Source organism: Nanorana parkeri, unplaced genomic scaffold (genome assembly GCF_000935625.1).
Source record: "Nanorana parkeri isolate BGI_ZX_2015 unplaced genomic scaffold, ASM93562v1 scaffold112, whole genome shotgun sequence".
In the NCBI taxonomy this organism is placed as follows: domain Eukaryota; kingdom Metazoa; phylum Chordata; class Amphibia; order Anura; family Dicroglossidae; genus Nanorana; species Nanorana parkeri.
Window position 1 is genome coordinate 1,851,913 of NW_017306380.1, and position 27,834 is coordinate 1,879,746.

At 41.5% G+C, this 27,834-nt stretch overlaps 1 protein-coding gene across 1 annotated transcript in view; it reads left to right on the forward strand.

Annotated features, from left to right (window-relative positions):
* Positions 1 to 27,834, forward strand: part of TANC1 (tetratricopeptide repeat, ankyrin repeat and coiled-coil containing 1) — a 93,132-nt gene that overhangs the window by 18,550 nt on the left and 46,748 nt on the right. Inside the window, exons 4-11 of the mRNA XM_018553164.1 lie at positions 982 to 1,242; positions 12,568 to 12,672; positions 16,068 to 16,349; positions 17,636 to 17,787; positions 18,087 to 18,318; positions 20,031 to 20,197; positions 23,059 to 23,666; positions 26,028 to 26,136. Of these exons, the coding sequence (XP_018408666.1) occupies positions 982 to 1,242; positions 12,568 to 12,672; positions 16,068 to 16,349; positions 17,636 to 17,787; positions 18,087 to 18,318; positions 20,031 to 20,197; positions 23,059 to 23,666; positions 26,028 to 26,136 (1,916 nt within the window). The remainder of the gene's footprint in view (positions 1 to 981; positions 1,243 to 12,567; positions 12,673 to 16,067; positions 16,350 to 17,635; positions 17,788 to 18,086; positions 18,319 to 20,030; positions 20,198 to 23,058; positions 23,667 to 26,027; positions 26,137 to 27,834) is intronic.

Consider the following 27,834-nt stretch of genomic DNA (forward strand, 5'->3'; position numbering starts at 1 on the left):
CAACCAGGTTCTACTCTGTTGTATTATTCACAATTCCAATAAGTGAGGCACTCCTTACTTGCATTTACAAGTTTTCTTTCTGTAAATCCATTGAAATCGGTATAAAGATCACAACTGAACAAAGTTTTGGACGTTGAAACATGATGGAGGTTGAGGACGGCCAAAACTGGCTTCAGTTGTACCTATCTCAATGGATTAATCCAAAAGTAGGTCTAGAGGCACTCGCATGTCTTGCAGCAGAGATATGTCAAAGCATCAGCATTTTATTGTCCACATCTACTATGTATACCACTGAACAGGCTACATGTGTTACTGTTTTACACGCTCAGCCCGGGCTTTACATTTCTTCTTCACAGTAATACCTAAGAAATTGCGCCATGCTGGATATCGGTTGCTTGTCATTTTGCAGAAAGAAATAGTTTTCCGCGTATAATATCTTAACTCATTGGCTTCTTTTGCAATGGACAAGTGTTGAGCAAGGAGGATGATTTGCTCCATGGCGATCAGAGAATTTCAGGGCTGCGAGTGTCATCTGGGTGTAAACACTCATCTATATTCTGAACTTACAGCTTTTGCCTCAGGGCTGCATCCAACAGCCCCACTTGTATCATGCATGTGCGTGTAAAAGCCGCAGCCTTAATTTTATTTATTTACATTCCTGTGATGTGAGGCTGCTTGCATCCCTGTGGAGGAGTGAGACCTAAATAAGTTTCTGGAGATTCTGCAGAGTAGAACTTAAATCTCCTTCTAACGATGTCATCAGTCCGGGATTACAGGTGTGGTATCGCATTGCATCCCTGGATAAACGTTTATAACCTGCATCCCAGAAAGGAGTTTCAGGACCAGTTGGCTGATCATAAAGATGGCATGTGGGCTTTCACTTTTCACATATGATGGGTTCGTTGAATGTGTCTGCTGAACTTTATAACTTATAGAATTTTTAGTTTTCTTCTTAATAAAGTTTCTTTTGTCCCTTTCCAGCCACCATCACAAGTTCATCGGAGAATGACGACCGCAGTGGTTCCAGTTTAGAGTGGAGTAAAGACGGCAGTCTGCGGACTGTAGGATATCAAGGGATGATTCACGAGAGGAGAACAGATAATTGCTCGCCCGTCGTAGAAGAAGAAACTGGCAGCACGGCAGAAAATATGCCCAAAAGTGACTCGTCTGCTGGCGAAGGCCCCGTTTCTTACATGCAGAACTCCAGCTCATTGATGATGCAACGACCCAACTCCGTGGCAGGTAAGCAATGCAATCCTAGAGGAACTGTTTGTGTTCCAGAGAAGTTTGGCTGGAGAAACCGCAAACTGGATTAGCGGTGCTTGTCATTTATTTGGACATTGTTTGTTTATTGGTTTAAAGCAAATGCAGTTTGCTCTTACTCAGAACAAATGCCGTCTTCAGAGGAATAGTCTACATGCAGTCTAAGCATCTTAATGGTCACAGGGGCTTCACCCTGGTAACCGAGCAGTTTGGGTTCTGTTTGTCTTTAGAAGAAATGTGCTGAGAAAGGCAGAGGACTTATCCTGGCCACACACTTCTTTTTTTAGAAACGTTCAGCATTTTTCATTGTTTGCTTGGAAATATTTTTATGTTGTTGAAACTCTGCTTGAAATGCGTGGGCTCCATCAGGGAATGTCTACATGATGTCTGTATTTGCACCAGATAATGCAAAATCACCTGCACTCCATACAGCATACAGACCTTAGATGAGAGGTTGGTGCTTGAAGTGACAACACGGATGGCGCCGTGTCAGATACAGTACATAATAGAAGTCACCAGCACTCGATGATATGTGCAAGAAGTAAAGCACTTTTCGGGGCCACGCAGTGTCCCTTCTTCTGGTCACGATGTCGCCCAGAAGAAAGGACCCTGCGTGGCCCCGAAACATTGGCTGTTTAATGCATGTGATGATTTAATAAAAAGTGCTTTACTTCTTGCACATATCATCGAGTGCTGGTGACTTCTATTATGTACTGTATTTGCACCAGGGCTGGACAAATCCCAGGAGCCAGGTAGCCAATGCTCCTTAAAAAGGACAGCTGGCACCTAAGTTTGGGAGCTTTCTTTAGTTATTGTTAATGGAGCTGGCTCCTTGATTCCGTATTAGTTTGTCTATACCTGCTTTACACATCTCTGTCTGTATGGATTATCCCATCATACAGGCTGGAAACTGCTAGATTAGGTACATTGAAGTCAGATATCTTTCACATGGGCCAGCATGTGAGGAATGCACTGACATTTCATGTTAAAGCATCTATTAGAAATGTCAGGTAGCATCTTATGATGTTGGTTTGGGAGTCATTGCCTTTTAACTGCTGATATATGTACACTTTTACTGCTGGAGTCGTGGATAGGTTTTATATGCGTTTTATAATCAAGTAGCATCTTGCCAGCCGCATTTAATCAGATTTATCATGCAGCGTTCCTTGGTCATCATCTGCTTTTGTAACATCAGTTGGTGTCATTGGAACTAACAGGACCCGTTGAGGGGTGTTTGCAAGATTTTTCTTTACTCTTCCTTTGAATCTATTGGCCACAATCCTCTTCAATTAAAAATAGGAAGTATAGTTGGTACATTTGCATATTAATTGAACATTAGCAAGAGCGGAGCAATCTGTTTTATACTGGAACTTTGCTGCACCTTTTGTATCACATTTATAGCAGATGTTTCTTGCACTGAATACCACCTTTTGTAGCCGATGTTTCTTACACCTTTGTAGCATAATTTTTAGATCTGCTGTGCCAGGTAAGAAATGTAGAAGTGTTCAGCTTAATTTTATTAATCCATTGGTGTTAATATTCTAAAAACTTGTTTTCTGTTGGTAGATTGCAGTTTTTTTATGGATATGGGGGAAGCCATGTTTCCTAAAAAAAAAAAGCTTTGTGGGTTCTGCTTCTTGCTACACAGTGGCTGATATTTTATCTTAACAGTTTTGAAAATCTATCCAAAACCAGAACTTTTGGATGGAATATGGATGTAATATGGAACGGTTAGAAATCGGTCAGGTTTTTATAGCTAAAGCAGAAATGGCCAGCACTCCATTAATAAAAATAAAGGTGTTAGTAGCAAATATTTGCAGCAAATCTGTGCGTAGGGCACACTGCCTCCATCAGTGTCCATATCTGTATATTGTGGTCCCTAATCTAACAAAGCTTCCAATCTGGGACATGCACAGCAATAAATAGATTAAAGGCAGGTTTGCCTGGTGCTGCCTTAAGGGCCCATTCATGGCAAAATCAGAACGGAGGGTCCATTGACTTGGAATTGTACCTTACAATTTCCTTCTGATCCAGAAAGGAAATGGGACGGAAGGGCACCGAAAACTGAATGGGTGTAAATGGGGCTAGTTCTCAATGGATCTGTTGCATGTTCTACTTTTCTTTTTAATGTAACAAAGTGGAGTGAATTGGCCCCATTCACGCCCCATACATTTTTGGTGCCCTTCCGTTAGCCTCCTTTGAAACGCGTATCGCAATGGACCTTTAAGGTGCACATACACACTGAAAACCGAGCACAGCACACAGACAGTTGAAGACCTTCCGTGTGTTCAAGAAATAGCTTTTTAGAGCAAAGTGCATGTTTGCAGCACACTTGCCAGCCTGTCGACAAAGGAATTCAAAGCTGTGTCCGGGTTTCCCAGGAAAGGGTGGCATAAATATTTTGGTGGTGCTGGTGACAGTCACAGCCAATGTAACTAACATTCAACCTCCAGTACCACACTATCACCCAGTCAGTGTAGTTGGGTGCGCAGCCAACTTTGGCACTATATAAATCTAAAGCAGAAATAGCCAGCACTCCTTAAACATTATCAGGGGAATTCAAAAAGTGTGTTGAGACACATAAGAGAAGTGTCATAGGGTTACAGGAATAGTGTCCTTATTTGTGCCAAATGCATGTACAAGGCTGCATAGCATTCATGAATTTGGCACAAGGCTGCATAGCATTCATGAATTTGGCACAAACCTATGACATTGGCGCTGGATTTAGAGACAAACTTTGGGACAGATAAATGCCCACTGATAAAGTACATAGATGTCTCATCTGTGTCTAAAGTGACATATATGTGTCTGAGACAGATTTCCTTTGGCTCCTCAGTTTCCTTGTCAAGGAACATCACATCTGAGGTATGTGTCCCATACTGTGACAGACATATACAATATGAACGTGTAACAAACGAGTTACGCTAAAAAGTGCTTGTTCTTACTTTGCATCACTTTTCTTATTATCGATCTGTCCGAATTAATTTATTGAATATGTAGCAAGCAAAGCGCCAGAATGAAATATGAACTACTAGAATTTGGTGCAGGATTCAGTAGAGGTCTGAAAATGGTGCAGTATGTTTTAGAATTTGGTGCAGACATTTCTGCAGACAATTTTGGCCGCATTACCTCCAGAAATCTTGTGCAGATGCAATATTGAATTCCCCTGTATGTATCTAAAGGTGCTAGTAGCATATATTTGCAGCAATAGTAAGTGGATGCCGCACTGGTTTTTTTTATAGCTCTGTGGTCCAGCTAGGGAGAGTTACCTTTTCTATTGGCCTGATAGAAAAATTGCAAATCATGAGTCATTAGTTATATCCACCTTGCCACCGTGGCTCTAACACCTCTGCCTCCATTGCAACTGCGGCAGTACCCATTGCTTCTGCATATGGCGGCACTTGTGACCCCCTCCACTGTGATGGAGCTTGGATCTAACAGGTAAGTAATCGTTAGGCCTGAGCACTATCACATGACTGAAGGAGCAACGTCCCCACTTCCTTAGCATTCATCACTAAAGATTTTAGTGGCGGCTTTGACAAAGACACGACAAAGTGAATGCTGGTAAAATGGATCAAGGGGAGTCTTGTTCACCTCCCTGGCGGCATTCCCGAGTTTGGCTCGGGGTTAATTTTCAGTACCAAAAGTGGTAACCCCCAAGCCACACTCGGGATTGCGCAAAAGTGTCACTTACCTTGTCCCTGCAAGCCCGCTGTGTCCTCTGCTGTGTGCGCCCGGCCGATGTCGGCATTCGGCTTTCAGTTTCGTTTTCGAGCATCACAGCAGGGGGTGGAGCCGGCAAGAAATTCAAAAGTGCAAACATGACATTTACATAGAATACAATGTAATCTGCTATAATTACATTTATGTATCAATTTTGTCCCTAGAGCTTTGTCCAGTGCCCTGCCTGCACTATTACTGTTCTTTCTGCCTGGAAACTTGAGAAGGTCCATGGCATCCAAAAAGCGTCCCTTTAGGTCAAAAGCGGTTTTAGACCAGCTAGAAAACAGCGAAAGTAAATTAGAATCACTTGCAGAATTGCAATTCGTTGTGAAATTCGCCATCAGACACTGAAAGTGACAACAGCGACGATTCTGCGACCAAGCTTAGTGATGTGCGAACTTGGTACTCTATTGACTGTGGTACGGATCAGGCAACGCCCCCAGAATTCCCATTTACTGGACCATTGTTTTAATTATTATATTATAATTTTTTATAATTATTTATTATATTCTAATTTATGAATTCGTGTTTCAAACTTTATCATACCCGGGATGTCTACTGGACTCTTGTTTGGACAGATTTAGGTGAGTTATTCCTAAGATTTACTAAAAATTACAGCCCTACAATATAAAACAACAAATTGCCATGAAAAACAATGTACCGCTTTGGCATGCTAAAATCCTGCATAATCATACCGCCAGGGTGTTTAAGGCAAATCTGTTCTAACTGAATGGACCTCCCTGGAGGTTAGCCGAGGTTCTCCTGAGGTCAATCATGTCCCATATACAGTCAAAATTGTTTCACCGATGTCTCTTTTCTACTAGCCTTTTGCCTGTCTCTGGTATTTTTTAATATGTAGATCCATATTTTCAATGCAATTTTTTTTTCCAGTATGTTCTCCAGTGACCCCTGGCTTGATATGAGATGACCTTCTTTTCCATGGAATAGTCATTCACAATGTCTGCATTCTGAAGCGTAATGTCAGGGAGAAAAGAGGAGGGCGTCCGGGCAGCCCGAATTGTGCCATTGCCCAGTTTTGAATTTTGGACACTGATGTGGTTGCGAGCAATGTGCTCTCAGAATTCTTGTTACTAATTGTGCCAAATTCCTTCTGGATGAGCCGGCAAAAAACTGGGATCCAATTCGTCTCTCCGGGGAGGGCCGGAGATGATGAGAACTGAGTAGGTGTGCTCCCTGCCTGTGTTTATTGTGTCAGCAACATGGGGCGAGAAAACAAACATTGAAGCCTGTCACTCCTGCTTTTAATGGCGTTTGTATAAAGGGAGGAGAGATGAGTGAGATGTTCGGGCCCTGTAGTAGGGAAGTGATTTTTATGGCAGGTGGCTTCTCTCTACACTGAGTTATTTATCATCAGCTTATTCAGAAGTGAAAAAGGTGGATTTATCAACAAGTGTCACAGATGCGTTTGCTGTGAACAGCACACTTTAATATCATGTGCTGATTGGCCTTTTAAGATTTAAAGATACAGGCAGACAAAAAGTAGAACTTAAGCCAAAACCTTTTTTTAAGCTTTGGATGGTGTAAGGGAGGGGTATAACCCCTGTCAGCTTTTTTTTTTGCCATTCTTGTCCCATTGTGGAGATTTTCCTTCACTTCCTGTTTAATAGCCACAACAGGATGTGAGAAGAAAATCCATCCAAAGAGAGGGAAATCCCTGGTGGTCAGCAGGATCACCAGAACTAGTGTCCCTATTGGAAGCTTTCCCATCTATTTCTGTTCTGGTGATGACCCACAATTTTGAATTTTCTTTCACTTTCAGTGATAATGGTCATCAGGACAAATAGGGGAGGTGAAAATTGTTGGAGTATGTATGTGTGTCAGAATGTCTGAGAGTGTGTCAGATTGTGTCAGTGTTTTTGAGGGCAAGTTCACACTAGTACTGTGCAATTAACACACTGTACCATGCTATCGCACCTACAATGCATTCTGGTGTGGAATGTGTGTTGCGTTGCCATTCATTTGAATGGTACCGCAAATGTACCTCCCACCAACAGTTTGTACGACTAGAACGTGCGGTTCCCTAATGCCCCACATTCCATTGCAGTGCGACTTGGGTCGTGACTTAATGACCAGGAACAAATGTGGGTCCTGAGGTTACACAGGTGAGAACCACTGCTTTAAATGCTGCTATCGAAAGTACCTGAATTTGATATGGTATCAGCCTCTTGCATTTCGTATACAGCAGAGCTCAGAGTGGGAGAGGGACAAGCCATACAAGGAGCCAATCACTTGTGCTGCAGTGCTCATGTGCTATCAAGGTAAATGAAGATGAATAAATGTCACCAGCACACCAACAGTATTGCAGTCCAAAGAGTTTGTTTATTGGAACTTCATGTCACCAAAACTAGCGCTTTCGGGGCCACGCAGGGTCCCCTTCATCAGGCTCAGCAATGACTTTGCAAGGTATCTTTTTGTTTTATCAAGGGACATGACTCTTCCCTCCTTTTAAGGCTTGAACAACCATTTTAAATGCAATAAAGATAAAATTACAAAGAAAGTCTGAATTGAGACTGGGTTGAGTCTAGTGTGTTCCAATGGCATGTATACATCCGGCTGGATCTGAGCTAATCTGTTCTTTGGAATTTACACTGCCAGGCCCAAAAAAAGTCACCATCTGGACATAGCAAGTAGGTCAGAGCCTTCCATTGGATAATTAGTTTAGGTTCAGGAATACTATGTGACCAAAAAATGAGGTCAGCTGCCTACCTGAAAATACTGAATGACCAGGTTTTTACATCAATGGGTTTGTTCTTCCCTCATGGCACATTGGGCATATTCCCAGATGACAATGTCAGGGTTCTTTCGGACTCAGATTGTGAAAGAGTGGTTCAGGGAGCGCGAGACATCATTGTCACACATGGATTGGTCATCACAGAGTGCAGACCTTAACCCCATTGAAAATCTTTGGGATGTGCTGGAGAAGACTTTACACAGAGGTCTGACTCTCCCATCATCACTACAAGGTCTTGGTGAAAAATGAATGCAACTCTGGACGGAAATGAATGTTGTGACATTGCATAAGCTCATCGAAACAATGCCACAACGAATGTGTGCTTTAATCCAAGCTAAAGGCGATCCAACGAAATATTTCAGTGTGTGACTTTTTTTGGCCAGACAGTAAATAGTACGTGGCTGAATCTCTGGTAACCCTCTGAGATTTGTATTGCTCCTGCCTGTTTTCTAGTGGAATATACTGTATTTTGCTCAGGGCTTGTTTTCATGTAGAAGATGCATTATCCAGTATCTCGTGTCCAGTCAGAAGTATACTGTCAGTTACTGGTATCCAGTAGAGCAAATATTGCCAGTATTGGGTATCCAGGAATCGGATCCTATTACCAGGTAACCTGTAGAAAGTCTATCGGTAGTTATACTGGCATGTTCTTGCCTCTGAGTTTTTTTTTTTCAAACAGTACGAGTTTTATTACACCAATTGTAGCACACAGCTAGATGCCAGGATTAAAACAGTATCACTTCATGCGTATCAGTCTCTTTAGTATCCATTGCATGACAAAGTAACAACATTTTAGAGTGAAGGAGACAATGTGACCAGCAAATATTCACAATCACAAGTCTCTAATAAACAAATTCCAGTAAGTTTATGTAGAACTGTTAGTTATGAAACAATAGGATTCTACTGCAAATGTGATGTTGTATTTATTCAAATTCTGCACCAAGAATCTCTAATACCAATTGATTGCAGGTTTTAAAGTAGTATTAAAGTCTCAATTTGTTTTACATTTCTTGCTAGCAAGCAGTACATATATGCAAAAACATTTAAAAAAGTAAAAAAGTTTATTTTTTTTTTAATTCTTTATTGACTGAGGGAAAAAAAAGTCAAATACAAAAAAACATTGTATGTGGTTACAGAGCATGGGCATAAATTCCACAGAACAATATTAATTTTTACCGCGGTGCAGCGTCCCAGCCAAGAAACTGCCTGAGTTGCCTCTGGCAATGATCACATTAGAATTCTATTTTAGGAGATTTTTTTTAAAAGCTTAGTAAGCGATGCAGACAGACAAGTACTTATTAATGAAGTAATAAAAGTGGCATTTTGAATTTATGGAATTAGAATAGCTCTGTTATAAATGCAGGTGATACATTTTGGTATTGTGACTATCCCTCTGAAAAATGTTAATGGCTTTTGAATTTTTAAATAAGCAATGGGTTTCCTATACCATACGCTAGGCATAGTTCCTGTTGTAACCTGTGTACATTACATTAATGTGAATAAACACTGAATCATTATTACAGGCAGTCCCTGGGTTATGAACAAGGTAGGTTCTGTAGCTTTGTTCTTAAGTTGAATTTGAATGTAAGTTAGAACAGGTACATTTTTTAAGTGCAACTCCAGCCCCGATTTTTTTTCTTTTTTTTTTAGTTTTGGATAGCATAGGGAAGGGTTAACCCCCTGTAAAGTTTGTTTTGCTGTGTGTGCCCCTGTTAAAAAGTTTTCTCCTCACTTTCTGTCCCTGTGACAATTGGATTTAGAAAACGTTGGGTTGTTGTGGAAACAAGGATTGGTGATAAAGCTTCAGTGGAGACACCTTTTTCCCATGATCATTCTTACAGGAGTGAATTTCCCTTCCTAGTTGTAGATTTACTCTCACTTCCTGTTGTCTCAAAGACAGGAAGTGAGATGGATCTTTCTAATGAGGATAAAGACAGCAGTAAAAACCTCACAGTGACCCGGAAGAAGAGGTGGGCACCCCTTGTCTGCACTTCTAACAAGATGCCAACTTCCTGTAATGTATGTACAGTACTACGAACCAGACCCAAAAAGGCGAGCACTCCTCGTCAGTACAAGCGCAGTAGCATTACAACTACCCCTGCTGTACAGTAATAGCCTCTGTTTGTAAGTAGGAGTCGGATGTATGTAACCCGGGGACTGCCTGTATTAAAAAACAATAAAACTGTATTTAGGATTTTATTTCTATGTTTTAAAGGGTAGCATGGGATCCTTTTGGAGTCCTGCTTGTGACGCTTATGAAAGTTGCGTGTCGACAGAACTATAGCAGTGTAATAGAATGTATGCAATGCTAATTCCTGTGCTTGCTTACATACAGATGTGTGCGATAAGCTTATGAGTATTGCCCTGAAGTCATATTAGTCATGGGAACCTTTTATGTACAGAGACTGATAAAATGTTGATGCTGCAGGTACATGCTGGAAATGCATGTAATTTATAGAATAAAAGTGAAAGGAATTTTGTAACGGATTTGCAAATGGAGAGACATGGAGAGGAAGAACGAATACCTCAGAGGAGGAAAAAAGTCTTAGTTGGCTAGCCCAGTCGTGCCCATATACACCCCACCACTATAACTTGTCTTTATTGTGCATTTGGACTTTAAAGCAAAGCTGGATAAATAACATGGAGCCAGGTAGCCAAGGCTCCTTACAAAGTTCAACTGATGCCTAACTTTTGAGGTTTCTCTAGTTGTTGTCAATGGAGATAACTCCTAAATTGGACAGACTGGCTCTTAGATACCATATTAGTTTAAATACCTCTGCCCTACGGTATTTGTAATGTCATGCAATGCAAAGCTTTCACTTTCCACAAGCATACCTTGTAGGAGAAAACATAAAAAAGCTCAGTAAATCGCTTTTTACTTTCATTTATCCGCGGTCACGTGACCACTACAACTGGCCATACACTGTGCCAATTTCGGCTAGTGCTTGATGAACTGGCTGAAACTTGGACAGTGGGTCCAAACTGGGCTCGAAGTCTAAGCTATTCCCCTCCACCACTTCTGTCCCATTACCTACTGCTTATCATTTGTCAGCAGCTCTTGGTACCCACCAGCTGCTGGTACCGAGCACAGCTGTGGAGACGGCCATAGTCTCCGTCAAAGGGTATCATTCAGTCCGAGCCAGCCCCATCGGGTTATGTCTGAACACAGATTCTGCCCTTTTGACAGAGAATATGCCTGTGTTTGCATATTGACAGCTGGAAGCAGCCTGGAACTACTGAGAGATGAATATAAGACCACCTCTTGTCAGCAATTTAGGTTATAGGACAGTATGTGGGGTTGTTAACATGTTTAATATTAGAACATGGTGCAAATACCTATGTTGCATTCCACGGCCTCGACAAATCCCAGGAGCCAGGTAGCCAATGTTCCTTAAAAATTACAGCTGGCTCTTAAATTGTAAGGTTTTCTCTAATTGTTGTCAATGCAGCTAGCTCCTAAAACAAATCTTCTGGCTCCTGCATTGGACAGATTGGCTCCTGAATTCATATTAATTTGTCCACCCCTGTGTAAAGTATGGCCTCATGCTTGTAACAAATAAATGACCCTTTAAATGAAAACCTGAAAATGACTTGTCTGTCTTTTACATGAATAACCCAGTTTCCAGTGATGGGGGGCATGTAGACAGATTGTCCTATCAAAACATTAATACTTTGTTATTATATAACACATGAAACATACTTTTAAGGACATGTGTTTGTCTTTGTGAACAGGACTCTAGATCACAGGCTACTTCAGGCCATTGTCAGCTTGATGAATCTCCGTGAATTCTGCTCAGTTCAAATAGACAAAATTCCACCTACTTAATACAATAATAAACATTGTACTTTCTTTAGACGGAAGATAGAAATAGCATCACTTATGACACTTTGAGCATGAGAACCGTGGAGAAGTGATGAAAGATAATGGGTTTATCTAGACATTGCAGACCACCCACCGCCAGACTTGGCTGCAAGAGGGTGAGGTGGCCTGGCGCTCACCGAGAACAGTGCTGTGTCCCATGCTGGTATCTGTAGTCTAAGGGCTTTGCGTGTGTTAAATTAGATTTGATAACTTTGATCAAATTCTTCAGTCGGATTTAAAGGAATGTAATACAAAATGCATAAGGCAGCAGTAAAGGTATTGTTGGTCTTGCTATTTAGCCATGTGCCTTTTGCCATTGAGTGCAATGTTGGCATTTAGTAATAACCTATAGAAAGTTCTGTTTATTCTATAGACTATTTTTTTAGTGCTAATTATAAAAAAGAATGTATTCTTATTTATTAGACCTTAGAGATCCTTTGTGAAAGAATAATGTAAATGGTTCAGTGAACTCTATACTGTGCAGGAAAAAAGTGTCAGTGCGATTATTGGAGTAAAATATATGCTTGGGAATGTTGTCATTGTCATTAGCTGAACTCCAGCCAAACAGTTAAATACACATATAAATGTGGAGCTGCATTACCAGACAGCCTCCAACCTTTGATTGGACAGTGGAGGAGTATCAGGAGACTGATGGGGTTATCTCTCCTATTGCCAGCACGTGTTTCAGTTCTTCTGCATGCAACAGAACCAACTGACAGTACTGGCCATCCATTTCCCATTTTTATATATAGGGATTAGGAGAAGCTGATGTTGAGAAAATAAAAATACATTGCCATACCACTTCATCATCTGCTGCCCACACATGTCAGTGTTCCCATTTGGTCCTCATGTCAGACTTAATGTTTAGCTTCCTGCATGGCTATCTGTTTAGAGAGTACAGTGGCTCTTCAATCAATCTATAGGTATGGTTGCTGTGCACTTAGTCAGCATGTGTTTACTTTTCCAGCAACAAGTTCCACAAAACTGGAAGACTTGAATTACCTGGATGTACAGCGAAATGCTCCTCTACGCACCTCCATCCGAATGCCCTGGCATAACACAGCAGGATCACGTGTGCAGCAGGAAATTAAAGGTAAGGAAATCTTTCCAACCTAGTGTACATATCAGCCTGCATGGCAAGAAGAGTCTGTGGATTTATTCAATCCAAAATGAATTTTGGATTGAACCAATTAGACTGTCTTTGTGAGCACACAAAGCAGTTGCCTCCTTGTTTTTTTAATTTTTTTATATTAATTTATAACCTGGAGTGTAATTATCTTTTAGATTGTAAGCCCTCACGGGCAGGGCCCTCCTTACCATCTTGTCTTAAATTGTATTGTGACTGTAATGTCTTCCTTATATTGTAAAGCGCTGTGCAAACTATTGGCGCTATACAAATCCTGTATAATAATAATTACCCCCGGGCCCCATAGCAAAACGTTTTATATGCCTCCCCCCCTTCCTAAACAGAAAACAATGCCACTGAACAACACCCTATCCAGGAGGGTTATATTTGTGCATACAACCAACACTGAATCTGGGGGTGAGTTTATTATCGTTAAAGTCAAAGGAAAGACTAAAAAATAAACTGCCTTTTAAATGTCGCCTCCCCACTGCTGTTATGTTTGCTGCATACACAAAGCTCTGGTGAGTGTTTGCTTTCTGTGTTAACAAATATACCCCCCAGGGTCAGTAAAGTTATACATTTCTCTATGCTCAACAACCCCCCCTTCCCCTCCACTGACAGGCCTCCCACTGCCCCACCATGCATTAAACAGTGGCACTGGCAAATTAATGGTCAGTACCTCTGGTGTGCTCTCTCTGTTCTACTAGCTAGCTTTGCATCAGAGCCAGAACTATCAGGCAGACATTGAAAGTAGATCACTCTATGTTCTGTACTGCACTTGCCTGACACAGACAGAGAGGAGGAAGGGGGCCCAGGCACAACATGCAAGGAAAGCAATAGCTGTGGGCGCCAATGGAGACCAAGGGACACCTTAGTTCCTGGTTCTGGCTGGGCCCCCCTTTTGCCCCGGGCCCCATATTGGCCACGTGGGTCGCTCTGGCAGTAGTTCCAACAATGTTCTTAACCAACATATACCCAAAATAACTTATAAGGTTCTACAAATTCTCCAATGCCATACTCCCTGTACCTGGTGAAATCACTGTGGCTCTTGTTGTGTCTCTGGAGTCCTACCAGCTCTTGTGTGAAGCAAGCACGCAAGCAGTGTTTGCAGGCTTCAAGGCTACCATTCTGAAATCCTTTGTAACAATTTTGTTAGAAATGCAGCCCTTTTAAAATGTAAAGAGTGGTATGGTGCTAAATAAAACAATTAGTCATTATCTATGAATGTCAGATATTTGCGTAAATATACCACAAATTCTTGTTCTGGAAGTCTTTGCAGAGGTGTAGTGAGCATAAAGTCTAAAAGTAAACATGAGTATAGATCATAGAATATAGAATGGAATAGATCATGCAAAAAAATGTTATGCCTAGTATAGTAATCCCAGCACTTCTGACTACAAGATGTCTAGGCAACCCATTGCCTTCCTGATGGTTCTTGAGAGACTGCTGTCATCAGGTTTTCTCCTCCTAATCCAGCCAGCCCTTTTACTTGGTCTCACAGGAAACAATATTTCCAGAAACGCTGCATCTCCTAGTGCTATTCAGTCCAATGTTTTTCTGATGTTTACTGAAATGCAGATATAAACCACTATATTTATAATGTAATTAATTATGTGTAAAAGCGGTCAGGAGATATTCCTGCTTTATAATGGCCCATCTCTGTATGATTGCATGAAAATGGGACAGAGCCCAGATGTAGTGTGGAAAGGACCTATTGTCAGGTTGCCTAAAATGAAATATGGGAATTATGGACAGTGGTACCTCGGTGCACGAGCTTAATTCGTTCCACGATTCTGGTCGCGAACTGAATTGGTCACGAACCGGATTGGTCTGCGAACACAATCTCGACTAGAGGAATCCACGACCACATGTCAGAGCGGGGAAGATGGGCGCGGTCGTGTTCGTCACTCGATTTGGAGTTCACGAACGGAAGCAACATTTTGACGAACTTCCTGTCTGCGAACCGAATTGTTCGCGAACAGAAGCGTTCATGGACCGAGGTATTACTATAGTTGGAAAACAAAATCTTTGTGTGGAATTGTGAATATAATATATTGCTCAAAAACTGGGTAAGTGCCCTTCAGAGCGATGCAGAGAAGGATCATCCACAAGCAGGAAGGAGTGGTTGGCTAATAATGAAGAGTACTCCACAATGTAGCAAACAGGTTCAGAATGTCCCGGGGAAGTCTTGCTGCATTACTTTTATCTTGCAGTAGTGTGGTTACTATATGGCAGAAAATCAATATTTTGACCTAATGATTACATAAATTGCTTTTAAGTATATGTAAACTCTAACAATGAACTTGCCTTTTTCGCCTCCTTGTGGTCTGTTAACTATACCATCAAAATTATTTTGTCATATCTGTTCGATAAATGCAAACAATACCTGTTGATCCTGCCACAAATCCAGTGAGCTGAAAACTTCCTGTGCACTTTCTGCCTCTGCTGCACTCTGATCAAGTTTGCATTGTTTTTAGTTTTCCCTGTGAACTTCAGAACACCTTCCGCTGTTATGGAGAAGAGGAGAGTGGAAGGTGCTCATAGTCCTAATGCACTTCCTGATGTAGGGTGACAACAAAGCTCCTCTATAAATACAGTATGAGTGTTGCCACCCTAGGACAGAGAATGTGTTAGTGGCAGAATCTTCAGGGGAAAGAAGCCTGTAAAAAATAATGCAGCCCCCACATCTAAGCACCGGTAAATTGCAGTATTTTATATTTTTCTTCAGTATGTTTTGGTGCTTCAAATATAATATCCCAACCACATTCATAAACACGTGCACATATTTTGGGTCAGTTTTAATGGAAGCCAATAATTGGGCCAGTATGGTTTTTAAATGGAATAAGAGTACCAAAGCATCTGGATGAAACCCCCACAAATATGGCAAGAATGTACTTCTTTGCAGCTAGTCTCCTTTGTGGGAATCAAAGCCTAATTTCCCCAAGGCAGAAGTGCTAACCACTTAGCAATCCTGCTGCTCATATTAATAAAAGAAAAAAGTTATACCTATTTGGTATGAATATTGCAAATGCTGTTCAAAGAATTTTTTTTTTGAGGAATAAAAAATGTTAGGTTGGCAAAAAACGTCCTGAAATAATGTTCACACAACACTCTTCGCACACTTCGCTGCACTTGGCAGTCTTCAGTAAAATTGGCTGCCTGTGCCTTTGCCCCGTAGTCATCTTTTGTTAGTTGTATCTTTTGCTGGAGCTTGATCGCATTGCCTCATTGTAATTTAACTCTGGCTCGTCTGAAGTTGGCAGAAATGTTTTTTTGTTCGGCGATGGTGTCTGGGAATGGATGAGTTAACTGTTCATTTCTTGTTTTTCTCCACTTTGCAGCACGCTTTGTCCCCTACAAGCCACAGGACATTCTCTTGAAGCCGCTGTTGTTTGAAGTGCCAAGCATAACAACGGACTCAGTGTTTATTGGAAGGGGCTGGCTCTTTCAGGAGACTGAGGAAAAGATGAGAAGTTCAGAGCTGCCGGACAACCGCGGAGTAGTAATTGTTGGCTCCGTTGGCTTTGGAAAGACGGCAATCATTTCCAAGCTGGTGGCGCTCAGCTGTCACGGGACCCGTATGAGGCAGATTGCCTCTAGTAGCCCCTCTTCATCTCCTAAGGGTAATGTTGTATGGTCTCATGGAATATTGTGCTTCTTTAAAAAGAGAGATCAATGATGACATGTAAAGGATATTTATTTTGCTCTATCTTACTAAAATGTACCTTGCTGTCCAAACCAACTATTGGCTACATGTGAGCACCTTATCTATCCTAAAAGACTCTTCCAAGTGTAGCAAGCACATCTCCTTAGGGGAGGTGACGAGCAGCAGGGCTTGGTGAGGGTTGTGGCGGCAAAGAAGACCACATCCCTATGGGCTGTTGTGGCAGCTGGGCAGGGCTGCTCGGGGGTGTGTTGGTGAACGTGGGGGCTAAGCTAACCATGAGAGTACAGGTACAATGTGCGGATCAAGCACACAAACTGGCCATGCTTGCACAGATCTGATTCTGTGCTTGGTGTGACCTGAGAGGAGATGGAGAGGGAAACTAGCAGGATCACCAGGAATTTCATAGTAAAAGGGACTGCAGGGACAATAATATGCAGCAGGTCATTAACTAATTATTAAGGAATACATAAATGCAATATAAGGTTTAAGGTTTCCATACACTTTAGGTAGACCCAGCTATTGTTCATGATAATTGTCACCTAAAAGTGCTATTGGAATTAAGATTTCTTGGCTGCTGTTGACTTATTCGTCATATAGCCAGCTGGTTGTTGTACAAAGGTACATATATAAGGGCTTGAAATGTAGCACATGTTTCCAGAACTTCTGGAGCTGCTGTCTCTGGGTAATCCTGAGGTACCTGATTTCACTGCGGAGAGGCTCCTGCTTCTGCCAGGAAAAAGCCTATAAACAAAATGTCTCCATGGAAATAGAGTCTGCCTGTCTCACACCAGGTTACACCTACCCCATTTTGTGATTGTTTGGTCGGCAGATATTTGCTTAACGTTCTAGTCATCTGTTATATATAATTTAATGTTCAGAAAAAGAACTGAAAGCAAACCTGTCACGATCTTGGGCAATTCAAACTGGGAAAAATATGTTTTACATAGTGGTTATCTTGTGTTAAAACTGCATGTCAAAATGAATTAGTAACTCCAGAGATATAGGCAGCTGAATTTCCATGTATTTTCCTCCCCACTGGTCTTTTAATGTTATGAGTGACCTCACTGAATGGGGTTAAATAAGGCGTACAGGGACCTGCAGGACTTATTACAGGAAAAGTAAGCATTCACAATTTAATAGGGCTGGTAGTTTATCCATCCATCAATACTATTATAGCTTATTATAACTTACATGCTGCCATTGGTGAAAATGAGGCTGATTTTATCATAATTTTTTGAACAGGTATTGACCACAGTCAGGAGATCCCTCTGTCTCAGACATCACCACTGAGCCTAAATATGTGCGGGTCAACCACTATGAAAACATTGGGACCCAGAGGAAGTCCTGAACACCAAAAAATGATGGATGATTCCTTAAAACACCTGGCCTCAAAGGTGACCGTTTTTTCTTGTTTTATATGTTATCCCTTCCTTACATGTAAAGTTCAGAAACCCATAACAGTCAATCACAGTTCAGGTTGCTATATGCAAGTCTATGACAGATTGGTTACCATGGGTTATTTTACATGTGTATTGTAATATTACATAAACCTATTGGCATTATATATGATTAATAACATTTACCCACATGTGAAAATAAAATAGAATACATAATGTTGTGAGACATTTTTGAACATTTTCTTATGTTGCATCTCCACTTTATAAACACCTCTTACTCCTTGTTCTCTTTGCAGGTTGTTGCCTATCACTACTGTCAAGCTGATAACACGTATACTTGTCTGGTGCCGGAGTTTGTGCACAGTATCGCTGCCTTGTTGTGCCGGTCGCATCAGTTGACGGCCTATCGGGACCTTCTCATTAGAGAACCTCATTTACAAAGCATGCTCAGCCTGCGATCCTGCGTGCAGGACCCATTGACTGCCTTCAGAAGAGGAGTTCTGGAACCTCTGACAAACCTGCGTCGAGGTATGCAGGAAAGAAGGCGTGAGGGGGAGGGCGAGATGTGCTGCAGATTCCTTCAAGAAATCATCAGTTTTTATCAATGGTCAATATACTGCACTACAGTATATTCAGGATGTACTCACACTGGACATGGTAGAATCAAACTGTGCTCGAGTATGGTTATCCCCACTCCACTGCAATTCTGCACAGACAATGTGCTATAGGGAAGCGTTCCTGGACATGCTTACATCATCTCCTCGCCCAGCCAGACCACAGTGATGTCTCCTTCCATGATCATTGGGATTTCAGTACTCAGGCACAGTTTAGCTTAAACTGAAGTGAACCGTACTGGACTCCAACTGACCAGTGCCCCAGACCACATGTTGCAACAAACTGGACTAAATGGGTGAACCTAGTGCAAGTGCACCTTAAATCACCTATGCTATAAACAACAGCCAGTCACGGGCAATTAGAGCTCTGTTGCTGTGAAAAGGGCATAAGTGAACATGCTTAGGATTTGAGAGTTTGTGGCGCAATGCACTGGTTTTTTCCAGTGCATTGCGCCACAATGCATGGTTGTGTTACGCTGTGTCATGGTGTGAATGGCACACAACTAGGTACGTGCATAGCTGCAACACATTGCTGTGAAGATGGCCTAACTGCAGTTAGTCTTTAGGGCAGTGGTCTCAAAGTACCGGCACGCGGGCTAATTGCGACCCGTGAGCCGGTACTATGTTGCCCACAGCCAGCTGACACGTCAGATACGTGGTCACGGACCGCGTACCTGACTTGCAGGGGCAGCTACACGTTGTGCAGGCGTTTACATGGAGCTGCTGTCACCTGATCAGTAACTTGAATGGGTGATAGCTGCCGCTTGTAAACGCCAGATTAGTGATTCCTGCTGCAGGAAAGTGCAAGTTCTTGACGCAGGAATCCCTAATTGCACCTAAACTTACAGGTCTGAATAGGGCCTATTGTATTGGTGTCCGTAGTACCATACCAGATATAGTTAACTTTCATTTTGAAGTATGATATTTGGCAAGCGGCCCCCGTGGGAGAAATAAATATGTTGAGTGGCCCCCGAGTGAATTAACTTTGAGACCCCTGCTCCAGGGAATTATAGGATCGACTGTGCTGTGTGCCAGGAGAATCTAGATCAATGGCTGAACAGAATTACAAATCCTTTGGCATGTTAGACAGTTTTCAAATATGTTCTTCAGCTGTGTGTGCAGCTCTTTTCCTAGTTGGCATGAAAAGGAAACGGTACTGTATAAGTAAATAAGTATACATTTCAAGTTATTATTGTGCAATTTTCAGGAAAGTGACGTTTTGATGCGGCTCACACCTTTGCTGCTCTATATTTTCATGAGTATATTTCTTACACAGCAGTGTAGATTTTTCCCTTCTGCATATCCTTCGGTGTTCTCAGCATCTCTGCTGAAAACCTGCTGAATTAAAAATCAATTAGCCCCATGAAGTCTGTTTGTATTATGTTTCATCTGAGTAGCGTTCATTGCAGCAAAGTGCAATCACTGATCAGATTGGAGTCTCTGGAGTCCTGCTTCAACTCTTTATTAAGGAATGAGCTAAGTGCAGCAAAACATGAATTGCAAAAGTGTTGCCAGTTTTGAATTGTGTTTTACTAATAAAGATTTCAATTGTAAGAAATCATCTGGAGAGGACGTCTATTGTGATCATTTGATGTTCCGTTTTAATAAAGTTCTTCCATTTTGCAGAGCGGAAGATCCCGGAGGAAGAATTCATCATTTTGGTAGACGGTTTGAACGAAGCTGAATTCCACAAGCCTGACTACGGTGACACCATTGCCACATTCGTCAGTAAATTAATTTCCTCGTTCCCGTTATGGATAAAGCTTATCGTGACAGTGCGGGCTAATTTTCAGGTATGGAGTTGAGAACTTTCTTTTTACTTTATAACAACTTCCGCACCATTAAGACCTGAATTTCCAGTGATTGAGGTCAGAGATTGGTTATGTATGTGCAAAATTTTTTAGCTGAACCAGAAAAAAAACAAGACACAAGCAAGATTCTTAGTGACAAAAGGAAGAAAAAAAAGTATTTTACATCATGCTACTTTAAAGGAGAACTATGGGCTTAGGGCTTTTCCCCATAGTTCTCCTAAGGGTAACGGGAGGACACAAACTAGCGTCCTCCCATCGCCCTAAGCTCAGTATACTGAGACGCCGCAGCTGAAACGGATCCCGACAATTATGTCTGGATCTGCCCAGCTGGGTGAGTGACAGCTGGCTCTGCCTATCTAGAGGCAGAGCCAGCTCTACCCGCCCCCTCCCCCGTCCGTTCTGCCAGTCAGCGCTGGAGGATCGGAGCGGGGAGAGGAGGGGACGTTCACCCGCCAGGTCCCTTCCTCTCTCCCGAAACTGTCGGTCTCTCGGTCCATGACCGAGTGCCCGACTTTTAGGATGGGGTGACACCGAAATGACTGTCAGTCATTTTGGTGTCACCCCTGCAATGGTGTCACCCGTGTGTGGGCCGCACCCCCCTTGTGACGCCACTGCTGCTGCATAATATATGGCTTAGAAAATATGGTTCCCAGATTACTGGGAAAGGGAGTAGAGTGGACTGGCACAATAGAGCTACGCCTGGTAGGCTCTGCTCCCAATATATATTTTAAGGCTTAATTTTCCATTTTGACTGGAGTGTGCCCTTAAGGCGCATCCCACGCCACATGCAATTGAATGGCAATGCAATTCATAGAATTTGAGAGGGAATTTGTCATTTTTCCCTTCTCGCTTATTTTCAAAACTGCTGGTTCTATATCCCCAGAAAACTCCTGAATCCTTCCCAAGCAGGCAGACATCACCGCAAGGTTTTTCCAGCAAAATAATTACCTTGCCAGAGCAATCGCTCCGGTGTGTCAGTTTTTGTCTCTAAGCCGCGGTTATTATGGCCTTGCTGGTAATCCCACTTCACTTGCCAAAATACTTCTAAGTCGTTGTTGATCCTGGCGATGACATTACTTGCTCGTGTTTGTCTGCCAGGCAATTTACTAAATGCAATTTGAGGGAATGGAAAAGCGTTAGGCGTTCTGGAGCAGACAGCAGGCAAAATGATGCGGTTTTGTCACACGCCTGATGTTCAGCAGATTAATTTTTCATGTAGAGAAAGCAGCATACCATCTGCCGGGTCCGAGAGCCAACTTGTCATCTACCTGCGGCTCTGCAGCTGCTAAACTGGTGCTTCCCGCACATGCTGGGCTTTGTAGTTCTGCAGCTGCAAAGAATACATTGCCTGCAATCATTGTAACCCATATTTAAGAGCCTGTAACCCTTTATGTTATGGTGCCATTTCTATATATAGGTATTAGGTAACAACGTTAGGCAATCGGTGAATGGCTAATGCTGGATGGATTAACATTGCAGCTTTACTAGAAGGGAAAAATCTGATCAAGGATGCTATATAAACATTGCTTCTGTCTTTTCTAATAAGGTGTGGGTAAAGATGATTTATAGAGATCATCATAGTGTGCAGGTCTATTATTTGTTGGTCATCTACCAATCCATAATATGTTAACTTCCTTCCTGTACTTTGCTCTTTATACTGTGAATTATTTTATTTATTGATTTTTTTGCCTCAGTATAAAGGGCTTCAGAGACCACATTAAATAATTCACTTTAGATGCTTCCTTCACAGTAGCTTCCAATGTAATGTCCCTACCACACTCACTTGGTACAAAAACAAGCGTGAAAGCCTATGTCATGTTAAAATTAAATGTAAAAAAAAAACATACTCTTTATGTCTCTGCAATACATGTGGCCTCTCTATTTGTCCTTATTCACCGAAGCTGAAATTTTTTTTTTAAGGAGAACTGTCTAAGAGGGTATTTACCTGACTTAGAGAGACATTTTCTTAATTCCTATCGTGTCTACAGAACAGGAAGTAGAAGGGATATGATCCCAATAAGACTCCGAAAAAACTGACTCCATACTTGTCATTAACAAAACTATCAATCCAACTTGTGCTGGGCTGGTGCTGAAAACTTTTTAGCAGAGTGTGTATACTGTATGTAGAATTATCAGATTATACATACAGTGTATGTTCTACATTACTACATTGGACAAAATAAAGATGCCCTGTCACTAGACTATTCATTTCAACAACAATCTTCCCATAATATTATATGTGTTTAATTTATTTAACTGTAAAAGCCTCCCTTGTGTAGGCTTCCAAAAGGTCTTAGACTGATACTCTGCACCGCCATGTTCGCAGAGATTTCAGCAGAGTGGTCACTAAAGTGAAACTCTATAGCATGGGTAGGTAACCACGGCACTCCAACTAGGGTGAAACTTCAAATCCCATAATGCTCTTGATTCTGGGAGGTCATGCCTGTAGTTATCAGAATTTTGCAATGCCTTATGGGACTTGTAGTTTTATCCCAGATGGAGTGCCAAGGTTGCCTACCCCTGCTTTAATAGTATTCCCATCCACTTCTTCGCCAACTGCTACATAAAACGTTATATAGGGAGATGCATATGTAAGAAGAGAGGGGGCTGTGTTAGGGAGCTGACACTTTCTGGAATGTCAATTCCCTAGCAAGTCCAGAGGCATATTGCAAGTTAATAAAAATTGTCTATGTAAAGTAAAAATGAGAAATTCCGTTTTTTTGTGCTTTTATTTGCAATATGTTGATGACAGGGCCTCTTTAAGTGATGACATTTTCTAAGGTTAATATGCCTTTAACAAATGTGTGCTTTTGACAAATCTCTTTTTTTTTTCTTAATTCCAGGAAATAACAAGTTCACTGCCTCTATCCAAGATTTCCTTAGATGATTTCCCAGAGAACAAAGAAATCTACAATGACCTGAGCGCTTATATACAATACAGAAACAGCACTAGCCAGGAAATCGCTAACAATATCTCTATAAATGGCAAAACAGATGCCAGCAGTATCGGCAAACTGACAGACCACCTGGTGATGCTGAGCCAGGGCTCCTATCTATACCTGAAGCTCACCCTGGATCTTTTTGAAAAGGGCCACCTAGTCATCAAGAGCTCCAGTTACAAAGTGGTGCCCGTTTCCCTGTCTGAGCTGTATTTGCTCCAGTGCAATATGAAGTTTATGACCAATTCCGCCTTTGAGAAAGCACTTCCTATTCTGAACTTGTCTTTGGCCTCGTTACACCCCATGACAGACGAGCAGATTTTCCAGGCCATCAACGCAGGCAATGTTTATCCGGAGCACAACTGGAAAGACTTCCAGCAGCGGATGGAACATCTCTCGTCCTTTCTGATAAAAAGAAGGGATAAGACGCGCATGTTCTGCCACCCGTCTTTCAGGGAATGGCTAGTATGGAGAGCTGACGGAGAGAGTACGCAGTTCCTGTGTGAACCGCGGTAAGGGGTTCATTTTATATAAGCAACTAGAAAGATTACCTGTGACTAGAAATATTATCTATGGGCTTATTTACTAGGGTTAGCTGTGTTGCTCCATGACGACCAATCAGATATCTTTATTTTACTTTAAGGGCAGTAAAGAAATCTGATTTGTTGGTCTCGGTTGCTACATCGCGGACCCCATCAATGCTCCTTGTGTTTCCTTATTAAAGTGCAACTGAACTCAAAAAGTGAAGACCTGCCAAATTATAGAAAACATCTAACATGTTAATCGTACCATTGCAGTACCCTGAAAATTTTAACATTTATCTGGAATTCCTCCTGAAGAGTAGCAGTGCTTTTCCTGATATGTGAGTGTGCCTAAGGCACTCCTGCGCCTACAGCCTAATACCTCTATATGGCAGTGTGAGATTTAAGGCACTGCTGCTTCTGACTGCTAGTTCCAGTAGATTTAGAGTGAGGTTTGGTGATGTCACTACTGTGCAACTTGCTGGAGGCTCTAAACAAAGGAAGCAAAGCCCTGCTACTACCAAGACGGTAGTCCCCACACAGAGACAGTGCAGACTAAGACATGATTAGTCAGTAATGGAGAAAATATTATCTGTTTAGAGACCACAGGCAAAACCAGTGACCAGTTCTTTACCCTCTGCCTGCCTTTTTGGGCACAGTTTCCAGAGTTCAGTTAACCTTTAAATAATCCGTCTGCTACTAAAGTGTGCCAGTTCTGAGTTAGAGTTGCCAGCTGATTGGTTGCTATGGGCAAAAATAAGTTTCCTTACTGGACACTTTTTATTGATAAGTTCATTTGTGACCTTAAAGTGACACTAAACGCTGGAATTAAATCTTAAAAATGCATTCAAGTACTCTAACTATAAAGAAGTACATAGCTTATTTGTGTATCACTCGGCTGTAGATACTTAAATCATCTCTGAATTGCTGCTGATAGTGTCCTTTCTTCTGGAGGGGGGGTACTTTTGTTCCCCATGGTCCCTGTGTGCATTATAAAGTAGTCACTGCCCTAAGCTCTCTCCCGTGATGGACTACAATCTCACGTTTAGTTAGCTAATTTGTATGCAAGGAGAACGAGCTTAGAGTGGTGGCCACCCTCCAGAAGGAAGGACAGTGTCGGTACTAATTCAGAGATGATTTGAGGATCTACAGCCGAGTGATACACAAATAAGATACATTTTTGATAATAGTTAAGGTACTTGAATGCATTTGTAAGATTTAAATTAATTTACTGCATTGTGATGCCATTGATTTTGGCATCGCGGCTCCGGCGCACAGTTTACCTTCTGACTTGTTTGTGACCTCATTCTGACTTGCTTGTAACTTTTTGCTAAGCTGCCTATGCATTCCAATTGACTTCCATAGTGAGAAAAGCAGTTGTGATGCAAACATATAATCGCGTACACAATCCCTTACTAGTTTCTGCTCTCTCCAGTCCTTAAGATGTTTCCTGTTACAGCTGTTCTGAGCTCATTTAGGAAATCATTATGAATGAGACTCAATGTGGCCTCTGAGGGTCCCTAGGAAGTCTCCAAACCATCACCCAGCTTGATAGTGCTGTGTTCTGTATGATGGAGTCGCCGGTAGCAGGACTAGTCAGGGTTATCCAAGAAAGTGAGTCCTTGGAGGTAAAAATTGGCAGCTGGTTTTAAAATCAATAAAGTTAAACCAAATATCAATGTATAAGCTTTTTAATACTCAGAAGGGAAATAAGAAAATGTTGTGGTATATTTTATTAATGTACAGTCAGTCTATGCTAAAACGTATTGGCATGCTGTATTTTAAGCTGAGGAGTTAGCTTAAACATTGATAGAATGATTAATCACTAGGTCAGGTGCTTATTATTACCCACAATTGTTTTAGTATTCTAAGATGAGAAGATATCTTTATCTCTTGCCACAGTGACTCTTTATTACCACCCCTATATGAGACATGCAGTATGCCTTATAAAAAACTGGAATATCAAATGGGTCACCACTATCAATCACTCACATTCCAATTTTCCTTGGAACCTGATTGATTGCGTCAAGGCAAGCGTATGTTTTCAAGGTATAGATAGAGCAATATGTGTACATTGATTTTGGAATGCTGTGCATATAAACATGTGTTTCAAAATACCCCGCTGAGTAATTATAATCCATGTTCCATATCAGAAAGGGTTTTCTCTCATTATTCTCCTTTTCTTGTTCAATCTCTTATTGAAGTTTAAAGGCAACTTTTCCTTTACATAAGACTGTATTCTTTTGTCTAGTGTGTTGTGGGGGCATTTACCTGGTAATGCCAGCATTGTAAATAGTTTTTTCTTTTTGTTTCATCTTCATAAAGTAAAGTAGTTTGTCCTTTTGTTTTCAGAAGTGGACATGCCCTATTAGCATTCATGTTTTCTCGACAAGAAGGAAAATTAAATCGGCAGCAGACCATGGAATTGGGTCACCATATCTTAAAAGCGCACATATTTAAGGTACAGTTGTGATTTGCAGTGTGGAGTGAGTTGTTTTGAGCTGAGTGACCTTGAAGCTCTTGACACCTAGAAAAGCCGTTGACTTTTTATTTGTAGATTGTATTCCTTAGTAATTGGCAGTGGGATTTAAAGAAGGAAATCTGTATAAACTATTAAAAATTAGGTATTTTTTTGCAGCCTTTATTGGAAACCTGGACTGAGAGAATATGAAGGTTTCCATTGCTGACCTTTCTTCCTAAAATACTAGTTACCTGGCTGTCATGCTGATCCAATAGCTTCAGTGAGCGGTATACAGATCAGGGGTTCTAAATTCGTGTTGGCTTTCAATTCTGCTCCAGGTAAGTAACTGAAAGTATGCAATCCAGGCAACTAGTATTCTTAGGGGTCGGAGATGGCTACCTCCTTATTTGTCTCTGTCCTGGTTTAATTTGAAGTGCAATTATCAATAATAAGGGTCCCCATGGCTTTAGCCAAAATGTACAGGTATGCGCCGAATGGCCTCCTTCAGTAATGCCACCTCCCCATTGTCTTCAGCCCTCTCTCTTAGCCGTCCTGAGTTGACATATCTCACACACATGCGCCCAGGACTTACTTTGTCTTGCATTTACTCACATCAGGCTGATATTGTACTGTGAGCTGCAGATGTGCAGCTGCCAATGTACAATAAGAAAAAATAGGTAGCTGGAAAGGAAAGAGAAAAGATGGCAGAGACAGGCATATATCGACTCTGTCACAATGCTAAGCAGGAGCAGTTAATTTCTAAATTCCTCCCTCAGCTGTTTAAAAGTAGCCCTACGACAGAATGAAAACTAACTCTAGATACTTCTCAATTATACATCTATTTAATGGGAAAATGTGTCTATATATATATATATACAGTGATAAATCTGTTGCAGTGTGCAAACTGTCACAGTTGGCTGCCCAGGATCACATGTGCAAGGATCATAAATAGACCTTAAACCTGACACGTAGACTTCATTATGCAAAATGCCTTTTTTTATTTTATTTTTTAAACATTCTTTAATTTTATTTACTGCCATTTGGTACCATTTAGCCATATATTTTAGTGTATGTATAGGCGAATGTGATCAAGCTCCTTCCACCCAACGCTTATGTTGTGAGGCCAGATGTTATGGTCTACAACCAACTTAAATGTTACCTGTCAGGATGGACATATGCAACTAACTACTGATGACTTGCTTTTGAAGATGCAGACTGTCTCCATCTTCTTTGTGGGGATGGTGATTAACCAGATAGTAGAGCATGGATGAGAATGACAACTTTGTTGCTTCTATCTTCAAAAATATGTCAGCAGTGCAAGGTCGCATGTGTCAAAACGTATATGAGAAGCCAGAAAATAAGTGACTGTCACCAGTTTTAGATCTGAAATGGTCTAAATAATCTACCAATAACATGCAAGTTTATAGTACTACATTGTGCTGCCTAGTTAGCTTCTGACTAGCTTTGGGCGAATAGAAACTCAGGACAATCCAGTGACCAGGTATGGTTCTGTGTGTATGGTTAATGTATACAAGCTCCTGTTGCCCCTACATGGAGCTCATACTCCAAACATCTAGGTTTCTTGCAATGTATATCAACTTCTGTTGCCCCTTCATGGAGCTCTGCTTATACACTAAGCATCTAAGTCTCTCGAATATGGCTCTGAAGAAGCTATAAGGGAGACGGGGACCCTAGACA